The sequence below is a fragment of the Dermacentor silvarum genome, chromosome 4 (genome assembly GCF_013339745.2).
Source record: "Dermacentor silvarum isolate Dsil-2018 chromosome 4, BIME_Dsil_1.4, whole genome shotgun sequence".
NCBI classification, from domain to species: Eukaryota; Metazoa; Arthropoda; class Arachnida; order Ixodida; family Ixodidae; genus Dermacentor; species Dermacentor silvarum.
In genome coordinates this window covers 113,535,198-113,551,576 of record NC_051157.2, presented here as the reverse complement: position 1 = coordinate 113,551,576, position 16,379 = coordinate 113,535,198, and the positions used below count along the sequence as shown (strand labels likewise).

The following is a 16,379-nucleotide window of genomic DNA, read 5'->3' as shown; positions in this document are numbered from 1 at the left end:
GTCTGTCTTCTGTTTTCTTTTTTTTTGTGTGTGTGTTAGTTTTAACTTCCTGAATGCTCTCATACTTTATATTTATTTTTGTGTGTGCATGTGTTCTTGCCAGCTACGATGTTTGTTTGGTGCTGGTTTGGTAGATGGGGGCTGGTGCCTGAACACCTACTTGCAAATGGCACATGCTTGCCTTTCTTGCATTTGTTTCTCCTATGCAAATCAGCTGCACTGCCATTTCTTTCTTTAGTAGTGAAACATCGGTGACATTGCAGATTTGCAAATGGTAAGGAAAAAAAAATGGATGCTGCTTTCTTAGTTTACATTGTGCACTCATGATGGTTTATGTGGTTTTGCAGTTTTTCTTTTGTCAGTTTTCACTGTTTTATTTTGTACTGTTTCACATTTATTGTTCAAGTAGATATTAGCATTGGCATGTTTATATATATTGGTACCTGTGGACAAAACCTTCATTGTTTATCTGGTGCCTGCACATTTGTAACTGTAGGATATCCCTCAGTTAACCCTTTTGCTAACAAGATAAGAATTCTGTGCAGATAATTACTTCATTTGTCTATTCTTGCTTTGTTTGCAACATCAAGCCTAGTTCAAAAACATTTGAAAGCAAATTACTGGCAATGTAAAACTTTCCAAATTACATTCATTTGCCAGTGTGCTTGTGTTTAGCGCATTCGGTAATGGGCAGCGATACGGTCAACTATGAAGTTGGTGTTTCACGAGCATATACCATGACAAATTCCAAGGCAAACATACCACAAGTAAGCATGTAAAATAATAACAAATACCAAAGCACCTTACATAAAAGTATTTTCTTTGTTTTAGCACCAGATTTTGTAAATTGCAAAATAAATAGACTAAATATTCGAGCACTGAAGAAACATTTTACACCCCTGTAACTTTTTTGAAGCGGCATGAGTTGAACACAGATTTTTTCTGTGCATTTTCTGAATTGTTCACAAGTTCATAAGGTACAGCTTGTTATGTGATCTTCACTACAAGGACTAATGACTAATGCATTCTTTTTATTATGATGTTTTATGATTATGATAGCTTTTATTCCTTTTCATCAGAACGGAATGTGTGCTTGATATGTTTTAATGAACCGGATAGCAAAATGAATACATGCACAGTTGTCCTTGAATAATGATTGAATAACAAGATTGAATAACAAGAATTATACAGATATTTTTATAATATTGGGGTCAAACTGAGTTTTGTACACACAGAGCCAGTGCGAATGCAACTGAATAGTGAGGATAGAAAAAGAAACAGTCCAGCAGAGGGCATTTTTTAATGAAAGTTATACGGTAACCATTATAATGCTCCCGAATTGCATCATAAGTTGAACATCATCATTGGGAGAGACCTGCAGCATTGCCAGTATTACATGCAAAACTTTGTAATATACGGTGCAGTCCACTTGCATGAGTTTTGCAGTTAACTTTTTACTAGCCACATTATTTTGAATACAATGTAACGTAAATACCTTGAAGTGCCCAAGTTTCTTGCACATGTGACTCTTAAAAACGTTGTTTCCCAGGTAATAGTAATGGGAATATCAGTTGCATCTGTATGGCTGTCTTTGCCAGAACAGCGGAAAGATGCAGTAAAATAATAGTCGCAAAGGCCAGTCCTTCGAATCACTGTGTCCGATGACTAAACAGTGGCACTTTTGACCTTATGCAGTATTTGTAATCACTAAGCACATGCACAGAATTGAATGCAAGCTATGATCAGGCAAAATGGAAGAAATTCAGCATGAGATACTTACCACGTGCATGGAGCTTGCCTAAACAGTTTTAGTCAGTGATTGATTTCATGGCAGTTAGAAGAACACTTTCCCAAAATGCATCCTGTCGGCATCCTTTTGGTTGGTTTTCTCACAATAACCATAAAAGCAGGTTTTACAGTGACATAGAGAATTTTCAATATACCGTACTCTTTTTATGTAGAGGCATCATCATACCTGCCAACTTTCCTAAATTTTTCATATAGTTTAAGAGTTGGGGCTCCTTAGTAGGTCGTTAGCAGGTGTGCATCATGTTTCTGGCAGCACAAAGTGAGGAGGACGGGCTGTGTGCAGAGAAGTAGAGGTGGGTGGGAGTTTTGCGCAGTTGTAGACCACCATGGATGGGCTGCTTCACAGTTCAGTCCCAGTGCATACTTTTGTTTAATTCCACATGTACTATTATTGCCAAGTGAAATGTGAACACTAAAACAAAGTAAAACACCTCTCACAAATAATAACTCAAGGTAGTGATTTCAAATTGCTATGTATCCAGTTTAAAGAACTAGTGCAGGCCTTAAAGCAAACATACAAGCAGAAGTCATGGCAAAGTCGCACAACGTAGCTAAAAGCAGTAAAGGAGTGTTTGTTATCTCTTACTTGTGCACATTTTATTTGTAATAGGGCAGCATTTTGGCTTCCTGGCTGGGGATCATACTCAGCGATGTCTTGCCAGCTTTCCTCAGGCTATGCTTACTTCCTCTTCTGTGCAACTTCAGTCGTCATTGCTTTCTTGTTGCTTTTTTTTTTTGCTTGAAAGTCTTATTCCTGCACAAATCCACGTCAACTTTCTCATTTCCTGTACTTGAAACCTCTATACGATAAAATTCTCAGCGGGAAGGTCTGTGGTGTTTGGGCCACTGTTCATGCGCCAACTCTCCCTTTCAACTTGACCAGTATCTTCTTGACCCACAGAGCACCTGAAACATCCTCCACATTCCTTTTCATTGTAATTAGTCTTACCTTTAGGAATCATCAAAGTCGCCAAACTGCATGTCTTCGTTTGCATGTTTGTCCCCTGGTTAACTGCAATAGGTAAAACAATCATACCATGCCTAGAAGCTTAGTTTCTTTATAGCTTAATGTGATTTTGAAGCCATCTGCTAGTAAGTACTGTATGCTGCGTCAAATAAGGAAGCCTGATATAAATGGCTGCTTAAGCTAAACAACCGGTCTTTTTGCACTAAAATTTAGCAAGGACATGGGAGTTCATGCAATGACATGGGAGTTCAATCCGGTGCCTGGATGCACTACTATTTATCTATCTTTCCCAGAAAAAAAAAAATCAGCACTGCATTGCAGCTGTGCAGAAGAAAATATTTCATCTTACTGAGAGGAATGAGGATGATGCTGTCCTGGCAAGTTTAAACACCCACTTCATGGACAGTGAAATGTGGAGTGGTTTCACTCTACTGTATTTCTTCAGCAGAAAAAGGTTCAATTTTTTTCTTATCTGGCATTGCCATAGATATATGTACCTCTGATTTGTTCTGCATGAAACAAGCAAGGGCTGCATCCACCCATTGTATCAAACAAAGGCCACGCTTACCGTATTTTCCGGTCTATAAGTCGCACCTTTGTACAAGATGCAACCCCCTCAAACCGGCAGCTTTTCCGGAAAAAAACGTATATAAGTCGCACCGGTGTATAAGACGCACCTCTTCGTTCGGTAAGCAATATTTAAACAAAAAATTGTGACGTTTCTTTTCGTGAACGCGGGTCACGCGCAAGCGTATGGGTGCCATATATTTCTGCGCCAGGCGCATTTCTGGTGTCGTGGTTGCCGCGATGTTCCGTATAAAGTCCAAGGACGATAATCGTCCCCGTGCGCCATACTCTGTATGTGCGAGTAAAAGCGTCCGACGGTGAGCTGAATCGCGCACAAGGGAGGAAAGCGGGAAGGCAGCGCGGGAAGGAGGGAGGGGGGGGGGGCGGTTTGTACTGTGGTAGCAACTGCGTAGTTTACGCACTGGCACGCGCCGTATCTTGACAGCGATCTGCAGATGCGACGAATTCAGGGGTCGGCCGACTCGCGGGCGGCCTGCCACCGCTTGCCTTGCTGCTTCATCCTTCTTGCACGGCGCTCAGGAACTCGATCACGAGAAGAACCCGGCCACTCGATAGCGCGCTCAGAACACATAGCAATTACGTCAACCAGCGTGCTTCGCGTGGCCATAACATCGAATCCGATTTTGACGGCAGTTTTCCCGGGGAAAAAAACTAACGTACAAAAGTCGCACCATTCTATAAGACGCACCGATGTAAAATTCAGAAAAAAAATTTGTCTTATACACCGGAAAGTACAGTAAATGCAACATCCGTGTAAAATTTGACTGCAATCAAGTCAGCACTAGCTAGAAGAGTCATTTGTATTGGACAACCTTATCGATGCAACATTCATTATGTGTGTCATGGATGCCCGTGATCAAAGTATGCAGACCAAGAGTTCTAAAGAAAAAAAAAAGCGAATTCCCTCAAAGCTTTGACATGTAACCCGAAACTGAAGACTGAAGTTCAAACTTGGCATTGCAAACATTACACTGCTTTCATCAGTTTTGTGTTGCCAGTCGTAATTGGCAAGATTTTTTTTTTTTTGAGCCCTGGTTTGCACAGTTTTGATCACGGGTGCATATTGAAGAGAGAAGATAGTTATTGCTGTTTAGTAGTCAATGGGCACTTATTTCCAAAATTTATTTGTTTATGCAATTGCCCCTCTCCTTCCACATAAGCCTGCTTAACAGCTAATTAGTATCTTTAGGCCAACTGTGTTGTTGCACCAAGAGCACTTTTAATTTACCCAGACAGCTCAGCATGATAAACCTGCATATTTAAACCTGAATGATAACAACATAAAGAGACTTTTTGTATGGGCGTTCCAAGCAACTGTTAAGATTCATAATTATTTCCTAGTTAAGCATTGACTCGTGTGAAATAGCTGTACATTTCTGTGCAATGTTTGAAGGACAAATTTTGCTCAATATTAAACAAGGAAAGCAAAGGCTGGGTAAAGGCTTTCATGTAGTCATCTTTATACTGGTTTAGTTTATTGCTTTCTTTCTCTCTTGATATGCATACGTACCAGCTAACCAGCTTCACTTCTGTTATAATTGGGCATAAATTATTTACCAGCAGCAATCCTGCAATCTAGATAACAATTCAGTGTCGAAATTAGAGAAACAGGAAGAAACAGGCGAGAGTTATTGGTTGCAAGGACTGTGCAGCCTTCATAACAGTTGTAGCTGCATGTTCAGTTGTGTTCAGCAAGAGTGCAGCGCTGTGCTCTAACCAGTTTGCTGCCAATTCAACCATGTAGCTACATCAGCAAGAACTACGTTTTGCTGATGCTTTGCAAGAAGGACACAAAGGTACCTGCTTGTATGGGTATTGTAAGTAAGCTTGCCGATGGGAGACGACTGCTGGGAAAAATTCTGAAGCTTTCAATGCCACGTTTGACCAACATTCCTAGGATGTCACTGTAGGTAATATAGGTCAACACTTGTAAATCACTGCTAAAGTAGCTAAGCTCTGCCTTGGAACTCCACAAGAAATGGGACCCTTCCTATCACCCTGATGCCCACTAGGCAAAGTCTGCTGCAATAAGTGCCCAGAAAACTTCGGTGCAGACTGTTGACCTCCGAGATCAGCATCTGCTTTTTCAAACTTCGTCATGATTAGCATCACATTTCAAACAATAAATAGCAGCCACATGTGTGGGTTGACTTTCAAGGTTGAAAAGGCGCGTGCGCAAACTGTGGAGGACATGTTAGGTGTGACCAATCTTCATTGTTTGCCATGTGGTTGTGCATGCTGCAAAGTTTGCCCAGTGGGCGCAGAACATAAAAGAGTCACACGCAACTGGGCTTTTAAGCAGGTGACATAGTAACCCAGAACTTATCTGTCATCTAGTTTTATCTTGCTGTGCCATTACTTGCTTTCTAAGTCTATACAGTTCACTTTCCTTGAGACATGTGACACACAACTTTTGGTCTTTAGGAGGTCATGCAATGGATCCGAATTCCAGTGAGGCCAGCATACTATAGACATAGCTGTTTTGCTTGGTCTGATTAATTTGTCATACTGCTGGCCTGAAAGATACACATACACACACTCTTTGTCCTTTCCACCATATCTAGTCAGAACTCTGCATGCAAAGGCCAGATTTACAAGAACCCTTAGCAGCCCCAACCTACACCATTTTAGCTTTAATTGTGCAATAGAATTCCTCATAGTTAATGTACACATTTTCCTTATTTTTGCCCATAAGCTGAGGTCTCACAATTTAATTTCATATTTAAATTTTGTTATTACAAAATGCTGGAATAGCACACACATGCTATGGAGGAACTAATTGTGTGACTGGTTTGCAGTGCCAGTCTTTTATAATCTGTTGGTGGGTATTGAAAATTATGAAGTTGGGTCAAGCTATTTATATTAACTGGTTTGCATCAAGCTACAAGATACAAGCCTGAATAATTGTGCTGATTATTGTGGTGAGGCATTATTTCATGTTATGTGGAACATAATAAAGCTTATATCATGTCACAAAGGATAAAAGACTAAGCAGTGAGAATATAACTGCCTTTTCTGCCTTATTTATATAAAATGTCTGAAATTCATCCTCTTAATTGTGAATCTTGTTGTTGTTCATAACACTGCATCATCTTGATCTTTGCAGCCATTTTAATTGACCAGTGGTGTCAAAATTGCGCCTTTTTTTGCTGGACTGCCTACTAGTCACATTCATCGCATCTATTGCTTAATGAGCATGATGAGGTGACCTTGGTTCTTTCTGGTCACCAACTTTCAAAAGCATGCATACGAGAATTATGGTATTTACCTACCATATTCTAATGTACATAGTGTCGAACGCCTTTATAGTTAAGTTCCTGGGGCCTCCGAACTCATTCGTTATAAAGGTCACTTGTAAATATTGCACACCACACGGCTCACAATAGAACTGGGACAGAATTATTTCTTTATTATACAGGTCATTTTGTTGTAGAGGCGTTCGTTGTAAAGGCATGCGACTGTATTCAGAAGTGTGAAATATATGCATATCTAAATACGGCATGTGCATTAAAATCGGGTGCAGTGCTGAAATTGCACAATGGTTCTTTCTCTTGACCACAAGAATAGGGTATAGGTGTTACCAGAGTCCTTCAATGCTTTTCATCTGGTCATGAAACTTCCCCGAAAGTTTCATATAGGGACAGAAGGTGACACCAGAGGCGTTGGCATAACTAGAAGGTGAACAATCTGTCGTGCCAGATGGCCGGGATGCGTGATCATGCAAATCTTTCACGAGGAGAGGCACTTCTCCATTTATTTCAGCATGTTTGTAGAGTGAACATGCAACAGGAACTTTGGCAAAATAATTTAATGTGCCGTGCATTTGTGTTTAAATTATACACGGCACCGTTTATGATTGACGTTGCTCTCCCCCCTAGTAGCCTTCCTTGCAGAAACTTTAGTTTGGCTGTCTCTATTTGCACTTTGTCTAGTTAGTTATAGTTGGATAAGTCAGTTATATTTGGTTAGCTAGTTCAGTGTGTTAGTTATTAGTTGATTAGTTAGATAGGTTATTAGCAAATTATTTTGTTATTTCAGTTAGATAACTTAGTTAATCAGTTGGTTAGCTTTGCTAGTTTGATTAGTTAATTAGTTTTGTTAGTTACCTTACTTATTTAGTTAGTTTAGTTGGTGTATTATTTAGTTATTATTATGTAATTAGTTCATTGGTTGAGTTGATTTTGTTACTGTAGTCTGTTACATTACTTATTATTGAGTTTAGTTAGTTAATGTAGTTCTTGGATTAGTTAGTAGGGTAGCTATTAGCTTGATAATTAGTTTAGTAATTACCTATTTGGTTAGCTTTGTTAGTTTAGTGATTAGCTTGTAATTAGTTTAGTAATAATTAGTGATAATTTGGCAATAATTAGTAATTAGCTTAGTAATCAACTGGTTAGCTTTGTTAGTTTAGTAATTACCTATTTCTTTGTTTAGTTATTCAGTTGGTTAGCTTTAGTAATTTGAAACGCAGTTTTTTTTTTTTTACGTGATATTACATAAAAGTGCGACGTTAACTTGCTCTGTAGTTTTTTTCTAACGATGGAGTAGTCCAAGTGTACAAGTTGAATTAGGAATTAAGCCGCTGTTGTGATCGTAATTGAAGCTGGAAATTAAACAAGGCGTTTTAGTTAAGAAATTGTTCGCATTTAAGTTTCTGAACACTTTACAGAAACAGGGCGCCAATTAGCACGGTGTGTCGACAATATTCACACGCCGATACAGGCAGTCAACCCTTGCACAATAGCGAGCTTACGCACAGAACGCCTGTGGCGTTCGTTCGGCATCTGCTCCAGTCCACATTCTACTTGCGCCAGCGCCGTGGTGTGTCCACTGTGGGCACTATATGAAGCTCTCCCATAGGATTACGCGAACTTTTGTGACCAGATGGAAAGTATTGAAGGACCCTTGTTTTACAGTCGGACGAATGTGGCATTTGATGTGCAAATCTGTGAATGAAACATAACTTGAGGTTATTTGGATACTGCGGGGATTCTTTAATGCAAGATGTGACAAAACATGACTAACGTAAACGGAGGATTTGGAATGACGTGTAGGATGGCACGCTACACATCCGGTTTTTCTACTTTGTGTTCCTTCATGCTAACAATGTCATGTAACAGGACTCGTTAATAACTTGCCCGAAACTGAGCAGTGAACCTAGTGAAAAACAGCTCCTCTCTTGAGAGGTCAAGCGATGCTTTCAACATTCAACATCAGTGGGGCACAGGACATAATGACGTTGTATGACCTTTCAGACATCGCCTCCCCAAGAACACGTGGTGGCTCGACCTGCGGCCTTTGCTGAACATGCTGGCAACCTCTGACCGCTACTTGCGTGAAATGGCCGGAAAGCACCCCCTGCTTGTAGAGCAGTCGATCTCTGAGGACATCGATGAAGTTGCCTACAGCATCTAATAATCCTGTCCTTGCCCTGCCCATTGTTCTATCTTATCCTTTATTTCTTCCGGTTTTCCTTGGATTGATACCAAAGTTGGGAGCACAACGGGGTGGAATCGCCTCTGCTCATGGTGCTGCTGCGGTCTTGTGCAGCTACATTTAGAAGTTCTGGTTGATGTTGAGATGTATGTGCTTCCAGCTTTTGTTTCTGTCCAAATAAGCCTGCACCTGAGCAGAAGCCTATTTTCGGTCAACCGCTTTCGCAGAGTTCATCTCCCTGCACATCGGTCGGCTGAACCACTAAAGGCAAATGTGTTTTATGTCACTGTCACTTCCCTTTTGCATAGTCGAGTGCATCAGCAACACTGGAAGCAGGAACATGGCATCATCACCGAGTACTACCTGTTGCTGCAGTAATGTGGTTCTGCTGCTTTAAAAATGTAGCAGGCATCAAACTAAGGCATAAGGTAATACCTAGTTGTGGCATGCGAGGCTGAAGGCATTACCAAAGCGATCAATTGAGAACACAGCCACTAGCCAAATGTACCATAGCTATATAGGCTGCAGTTGAGTGGTGCAGCTTGTTGAATGACAGGATGTCTCATGGGAACCATGAGAATCATGGTGTTTCTGTTACTTTGCCTTATTTATTTTCATGTCTGTCTGGCACTTAAAGAAAGCTCCACACATGAGATGTTGCTCATTTTACTGCTGCATTCAAGACAACTTCTTTTATGTGAGTTTTTTTGTCTGTGTGTGCTTTTTACTGTATGTCGTACTTGAAGAAACAGGTCAGACAGACGGATCAGTGCAGAGCTGTCAGTGCCAGTTGTCCTTTACATTTGTAGCAGCAGACGAGGCAACTACACCACACGTTAGGCTTTTGAGGCCTCTGTTGTTGCTTCCATTGTGGTCATAGATAACGCCCCCCAATCCCTTTCCCTCATGTATTTATAAAGAGAACATTAAGTATTATAGCGTGTTGTGTATAGGGTAGGAAGGAATTGTTATCGTATAATTGTTTCACCTTTAAAGGTATTTTCTGCAATGTTACCAAAACACGTATTGTTTTCATTAACCAAGTGATTATATTATCACTTATTCCTAAACTTTTCAGGAGTTCAACATTGCTCTGTTTGCTTTTAAGTAACCTTTAGTTACTGTTTATGTCTTTAGAAGCTTCTTTGGTTGCTGGCATGTTGTAACTGTGACGAACAATCTCTTTGGCCACTTTTTTATTTTAGCACAAAACCAACTATTACAATGATCCATCTTCTTCTGGAGGCTGGAAAGTGTCTTTAAGCACTCTTACAGGGAAATCGCTGCCTCGCGAGCTTTGTTGAAGAACAACCATGGCACTTAGAGTGGCTGCTTGTGCAAGGCTCAGCAAAATTATATCTTATCCGTGCTCTGGAAGTTTCAGAAACAGATTAGCATTGCTGCAGAGATTACTTCCATGCCGTCAAATTATTATACAGTGAAGGCTTTATGCACTGGTTGTATGCATGTTTGTAACTATTTCTGATAGACTATGATGATGGTTTACTGCTTTCTCAAATACTGCTTTGATGGTTTACTTTGATGATGGTTTACTGCTTTCTCAAAGTACATTTTTGTCTCACTTACCAGTTTGCTTTAAGCCAGGTGTGTCCAATATATATATATATATATATATATATATATATATATATATATATAAAGTGTTGCATTGTTGACAAAATTTTAACCATGCGTTACTTTTTTGTTTTCTTAAGAAGCCATAATCATCTGTCAGAATAAGGTAAATTATTGATATATTAGTCAGAAATATAGTATTCAATGATACATGTACATCTCAAGTTGCATTTTGCTGCATAATTAGCATTGCTTTGTCGATGGTGCTAAGAAACATTCTTTCTAGCTTTCTACAGAGTGCCATCAGTGCAGTCATATTTATGCAAAAGCGCTTACTTGCCAAACAGAAAAATGAAGTGACTGATGAACTGGTATAGTCGCATTATGACAAGAGAAAATTAGATCGAACGAGAACTCCGGAGTTCTTGCTGTGCTTGGCCTTTCCTACAAGTTATTGGCAAATGTTGTTTTCATGTTTATTTTTTTCCGTGTGCATCAGGGAGTCTATATACTATTTTTACTCAAGCTCCAATACAGTTGATTCCTCATTATAACAAAGTTATATTCAACATAAAAATAACTTATATATTCTATATTCGTTATGAGCATACATGTACGAGGTGTGACACACAAAAAAAAGGAGACTAAGTGTGTAGCTTTAAAAAAGAGTGGAGTTGGCAACAACTGTTTTGCTGACGTCATCCCACGCACTTCCTCTATTCATGCGGCCAGTTTCGACTTAACCGATCACGCCAGTTGGGAGTGCTGCTTCATTGAGTGAACACGTGCGACTGCATTCTGCTGGAAAAATGTCTAATGTAAAAAACGAGCAGCAAATCAACATCAAGTTTCTTGTGAAATTTAAGAAATCAGCCACGGAAAATTTTCAAATGTTAACCGAGGCTTATGGAGATGAAACTTTGTCTCGTGCACGTGTGTTTGAATGGCATAAGCGGTCTTCAGGGGGAAGGGATAGTGTGGAAGATGATGAACGTGCTGGGCGCCCAAAGTCAGCGATTACAGTCCAAAACATTGCCAAATTTCGTGATGCGATCCGTGGTGACCGAATATTAAGTGTTCATGCAATGGCGGAGTTGGTTAACTTGGATAGGGAAGCTGTTTGACGCATTTTAACTGACGAATTACACATGAGGAAGATCTGTGCAAAGGTTGTTCCAAAAGTTCTGTCCGATGACCAAAAACAGTGCTGTGAAGATGTGTGTGTTGACATGTTAGAACGCATTGCAAACGACGCAAATTTGTTGGAATTTGTTGTAACATGTGATGAGACGTGGATTTTTACCTATGACCCAGAAAGTAAGCGCAAGTCGATGCAGTGCAAGTCTCCAGGATCCCCGAGACTCAAAAAAAGCATGCACGTCCAAATCAAAATTCATGGCAATGTGAATTGCCTTCTTCGACATTAATGGAATTGTAATGGTTGAGTAGGTTCCGACTGGTCAGACTGTTAATCAACACTACTATGAGTAAGTACTAAAAAGACTTCGTGAAAAAATTAGGAAAAAAAGGCCACAGTTGTGGAGTGATGGATGGCTGTTGCACCAGGACAATGCACCCGCTCACCTGGCCCTATCTGTCAAGCAGTTTCTGACACCAGCAAAAACACTACTGTGATGGGGCATCCTCCTTATTCACCTGATTTGGCTCCTTGTGACTTTCTTTTATTTCCTAAAGTTAAATCTTGCTTAAAGGGAACCCATTTACCTCAGTTTAAGAGGTTCAGGCAAAAACAGAGAATCTCCTGAAGAGCCTTCCAAAAACCTCGTTCCAGAACTGTTACCAGCAATGGCAGCACCGAATGCAGAAGTGTGTGAATGCTGAAGGGGACTACTTTGAAGGTGATAATGTCACGGATAACTGATTCTGCAAGTACAATGATTTATTGGACCAGTCTCGTTTCTTTTTTTGTGAGTGTCACACTTCGTATACCCATAACATACCCCCAAAAAATTTTTTAGCTTTACTCCTTTATATTCAATAATTTGTTATATACGCATTTGCCTGTACAAGAACACAATTATGCCAAAAGATGTAGCATCTCAGTATTTTTGATCTTGAAGAAAAAAAATGTTTTTATCACTGACAGTGGTTTATATTGATTCACTTTTTTTTAGTTCCAGATATGGACTGCCAGTATGGATGACACATTAAAAATGTGCCATTAATTACTTTTTCTTTTTTACCTATCTCTCTAGTCCCTACCTCCTTATTCTTCCTCTATTTAAATTTTTAATCACTGCTTTTACATTGTAGAGTGAAGTGTAACTGTGCCCTCATATCACCCTGTGCCACTGTGTACTGTGATGTTTTCTTTTTCAGTACTAATAATGCGAGTTGTGATGACTTCCTGTCGGTATCTACATTGTTATTGTGCATAGAGCTGCCAATGAGCTGTGGCCATAGTCTTTCATGTGTCTGTGCGTGAATCAACCCTGCGCTGGTCTATCCATGGTAAACATGGCAAGCAAAGCCCAGCGATGCTGTACCTTTAGAACCTTTTTGTTGCCCGAGGCATTTCGTACATATCTTCATTTGATAAATGTTTGCTACGGAATGTTGCATAAGTAAGGGAGTCACGTATAAACTGCCCTTCCAGAAAACCAAATTCAAAGATGTGTGCCAATCCAAGCAACTCATACACCAGTGACAGCGAAGCTGTATGAGGAAGTTCTCGCAGCCTTCAGAAGTCCTAGACGTCAGTTTTGCCTGTGCACAAAATCTACCCAAGGCTTTGCAAATGCTTCACTAGACATGGTGCTATACTATATCCTTTACTATATCCAAGCTTGGTACTTCTGCACAATTCTTTATGTCAGACGCATGTTCCTGCGTGCTGCGTTGGCTCTGCCAGTGCCGGTGTCTGACTGCGCCTTCAGGTGGCATGGTAGGGTAGCGTTGCTGCCTGTTCTTAGTGATAGCTCAGCACCGGTGCTGGCACCTGGCTGCAATTTCTCAGCAGTGCCCTGGTCATACAGCCATTTTGAGGCTCCGGCGCAGGCTTCATTGCTTGTTGCTCTTTGATTGGCATTTGATACCGACCATGCTGCTGCACGCCACCATTGGCTCTCGCCGCCGTCACATAAAAACCATTGTGGAACTCTCCTTAACAGCTTCGCTGTGAAGGTGGCAACTCCTTGTCAGCTGCAGTGATGCAAGAACCAAAACACTGCCTCACCGAAAGGAACTGGTGTCACCTGTTAGTGTTAGGGCTGAACACGGCCAGTGCCATGTCTTGCCAAAACAGTGATGATGCCACCATTCTGTTGCTGGGAAAAATCTACTTTTTTTGGTCCAGCATCACTGCAGACAACTCACACACTTCGTTTATTCTGAACAAAAAAGACGGGTATCCGCTGTGGTGGCTAAGTGTAGCTGGTGTTCTGCTGCCGAGCATGAGGTTGTGGGTTGGATTCTCGGCAGTGGCAGCCACATTCAGGTGGTGATAAGATGGAGAAATGCTTGTATACTGAGCTTTGTGTGCCTGTCTGAGAACCCCGGATGATAAAAGTTAATTTGAAGCTTTACTTTTACAACTTTCCTCACAACCTGTGCATTGATTTGGTACATTAACTTGGTATTAGACAAAATACACCTTAAAATGCAATTTCTGTGTGAAATTTGAGCAGAGATTAGTTTTGTTGGAATAGCGATTCATACCTGTCTCCCTTATTTATAAATCACTTTTAATTATTTTCTTGTATTGTGTACCCAGGAGCTGCTTTCGAATAACTGTACTCAGTCACGGTTTTACTGCTATATCTGTCTGTTATAATTTCTAGATGCTGATTCTTTGAAGAATTTTGACTATATAGCAAATGTGTTATAATGAAAAATGTTGTGATTACAAAATTTGTTACTAGCCAGCGTCCTGAAGGCCCATTGGGAGAGAGAATTTCATCTATTTACGGAATGTTCCTGAAACTTGGCAGCATTCTTATTTATTTTTAGGTCATTTTCATTGTGAATAACAGTGTTTTATGTGCATTTTGACAGTGTGCATATAGTTTCATATTTACATACATTTTTGTGTTTAATCTTGCACATATGCCTGATGTGGTGGCCTAGTGGCTTGGGCATTCTGCTGTGGAGGATAAGGCCATGGGTTTGGTTTTCAGCATTGGTGGCTGCATTCTGATAGGGACATAATAATGCTAAAGCGCCTGTGCAACAATTTTTTTAGCACCTGTTGCCCTGTATGGTCAAAATTAATTTCAAGTCTCCACTGCAACTGCCTCTGTTAGCCTAGGTGCACCTTTGGCATTAATTGATCTTTATGAATTATGAAATATGGTTAAATTTGCATATAAACCAATTGCATCTTCAAGGTAAGATCGATGGGATGTATACCTCTGCTGTAATTGTGTGTCACTGTGTAATAACACTTTGAGAATGAAAATAAAATGTTGAACACCAATTTTTGCAATGTGTAATGTTTTTTAATTGGTACATATTTCTTCAAGTTTTGTGTCAAGCTCATTTACAAAAGCTGTGATGCTGTGTTCATCTCAGATAACACTGTGGGATATTGTTTTTCTTTCTTGCTTGCTTTCTTTTTTGAGTAGATATTAAACCCTGTGAAACCCAAGCACGATTACACATCAAGGAAAATTAGCACAATTTGTTTGCCTTTTATTTCTGGCCATGGAAAGTATATTTGTACAATACAACAATGAAATGTCATTTGAGTAAGAACTTAATTGGTATAGTAATTATTTAGCACTTGATTTGTCAAACTATCAACAACTGAAAATTTGCTCCAGCATATCAATAAGGCTACTATAAGTTGTGTTGACTTTCCTGCACCCTAAATTGGAGACTTATGAGCATAGTAAAAATTACATGTTGGGCATTATGGAGTAAAATATAGCTTGTATTATGCACAGGCAGACATAATTAGAAAATCTATCTGCATAATTAATAATCTTCTAGGCGACTTTTCAAACAGGATATGTTTAATGCGTGTTTGTGTAGCAGAGCATATATTTTTGCTAGGCTGACTGATTTTGGAAAATAGGTTACGTCTTAGCCATAAGATGTCAGCCGTCAAAAACAGCCACCTCCCTCTGCTTCATTTAGTAAGCAAAAACTTGATTATATGCATGTTCACAGAGATATGCCATGTCTTGAGAGTAGTTTAAAGCTTTCCGCATTCCTACACAAGCTACATCGCAGTTCTTGCTCACTTTACCTTCGTACATATTTATTTTGCCCAAAAATTTTCTTCATTGATTGTTACCACCACATAACCACCACGTAGGGGGCAGTCCAAGCCCGGACTGCCCCCTGTGTGGTGGGTATGCGGACTTCGAGCATGTCCTGTGGGGCTGCGCCTCTGCCGGTCCCCCTTTCACCCAAGCGGAAATGATGACGCTTATTAAGGCCCAAGATCAGACCTCCCAAATCCTGGCAGTCCAGAGGGCCCGCGAGAGGGCCGTCAGGTTTGATCTGATGGTCCCCGAGTGGGCCTAGCCAGGTGACGTCGAGTTTACTTGCGTCTATCTTGGACCAAATAAAGTTCACTCACTCACTCACTCACTCACTCATTGATTGTTGTTTGATTTAGCATTTATATCTAATGTTCTAGATTATCCCTGACCTTTTATTTCATTTTTTCTTTGGGAATTTTCTGATAATTGATCAATAAGCTATGTATTATGGGCCCCTGAACTTTTCTCTGATAATGTAGAGTTACATTCCTCTTAAATAGTTTGCTTTGCATTTCATTGTTTATTCCTATCTTCAGCCATGCCTGTAAATCTGATTATATTAGAAGGCTGCTGTGGCTTGAATGGAAGTGACACACACCTGTTTCTCTGCAACATCGGTGACAAAAGATTTTTTTATAGCCTCGTAGTGCGGCCAAAGCCCAGTCATAACAATGGCAGCCAATGGAAATCCTGTGGACATCCACTGCCAGGACATCCGAGGAATGTGTTGAATATGACTTGCGACATCCCTCACATGATAGTTTGGCCACACTTTT

At 40.2% G+C, this 16,379-nt stretch overlaps 1 protein-coding gene and 1 long non-coding RNA gene across 6 annotated transcripts in view; one reads left to right on the top strand and one right to left on the bottom strand.

The window, feature by feature from the left end:
- The window catches only part of LOC119450507 (ATP-dependent 6-phosphofructokinase-like), a 113,508-nt gene that overhangs the window by 65,255 nt on the left and 31,874 nt on the right, over positions 1-16,379 (top strand). Inside the window, exon 20 of one of the 5 annotated variants that reach the window (XR_007466458.1) lies at positions 8,620-8,758. The exons of 3 other annotated variants lie outside the window; for them this stretch is intronic. Coding sequence is in view for 1 of the 2 variants with exons in the window: in XM_037713987.2 (XP_037569915.1) it covers positions 8,620-8,779 (160 nt within the window). In the remaining variant the exon portion in view is untranslated. Of the gene's footprint in view, positions 1-8,619; positions 14,811-16,379 lie in introns of those variants that run through there. One more of the 5 variants, XM_037713987.2, reaches the window with a different exon arrangement.
- LOC125944759 (uncharacterized) lies at positions 13-8,611 on the bottom strand. Its single transcript, XR_007466459.1, has 2 exons — positions 4,100-8,611; positions 13-3,339 (listed from the first exon to the last, which is right to left on the bottom strand). It is a non-coding gene; the product is annotated as an uncharacterized LOC125944759 (long non-coding RNA).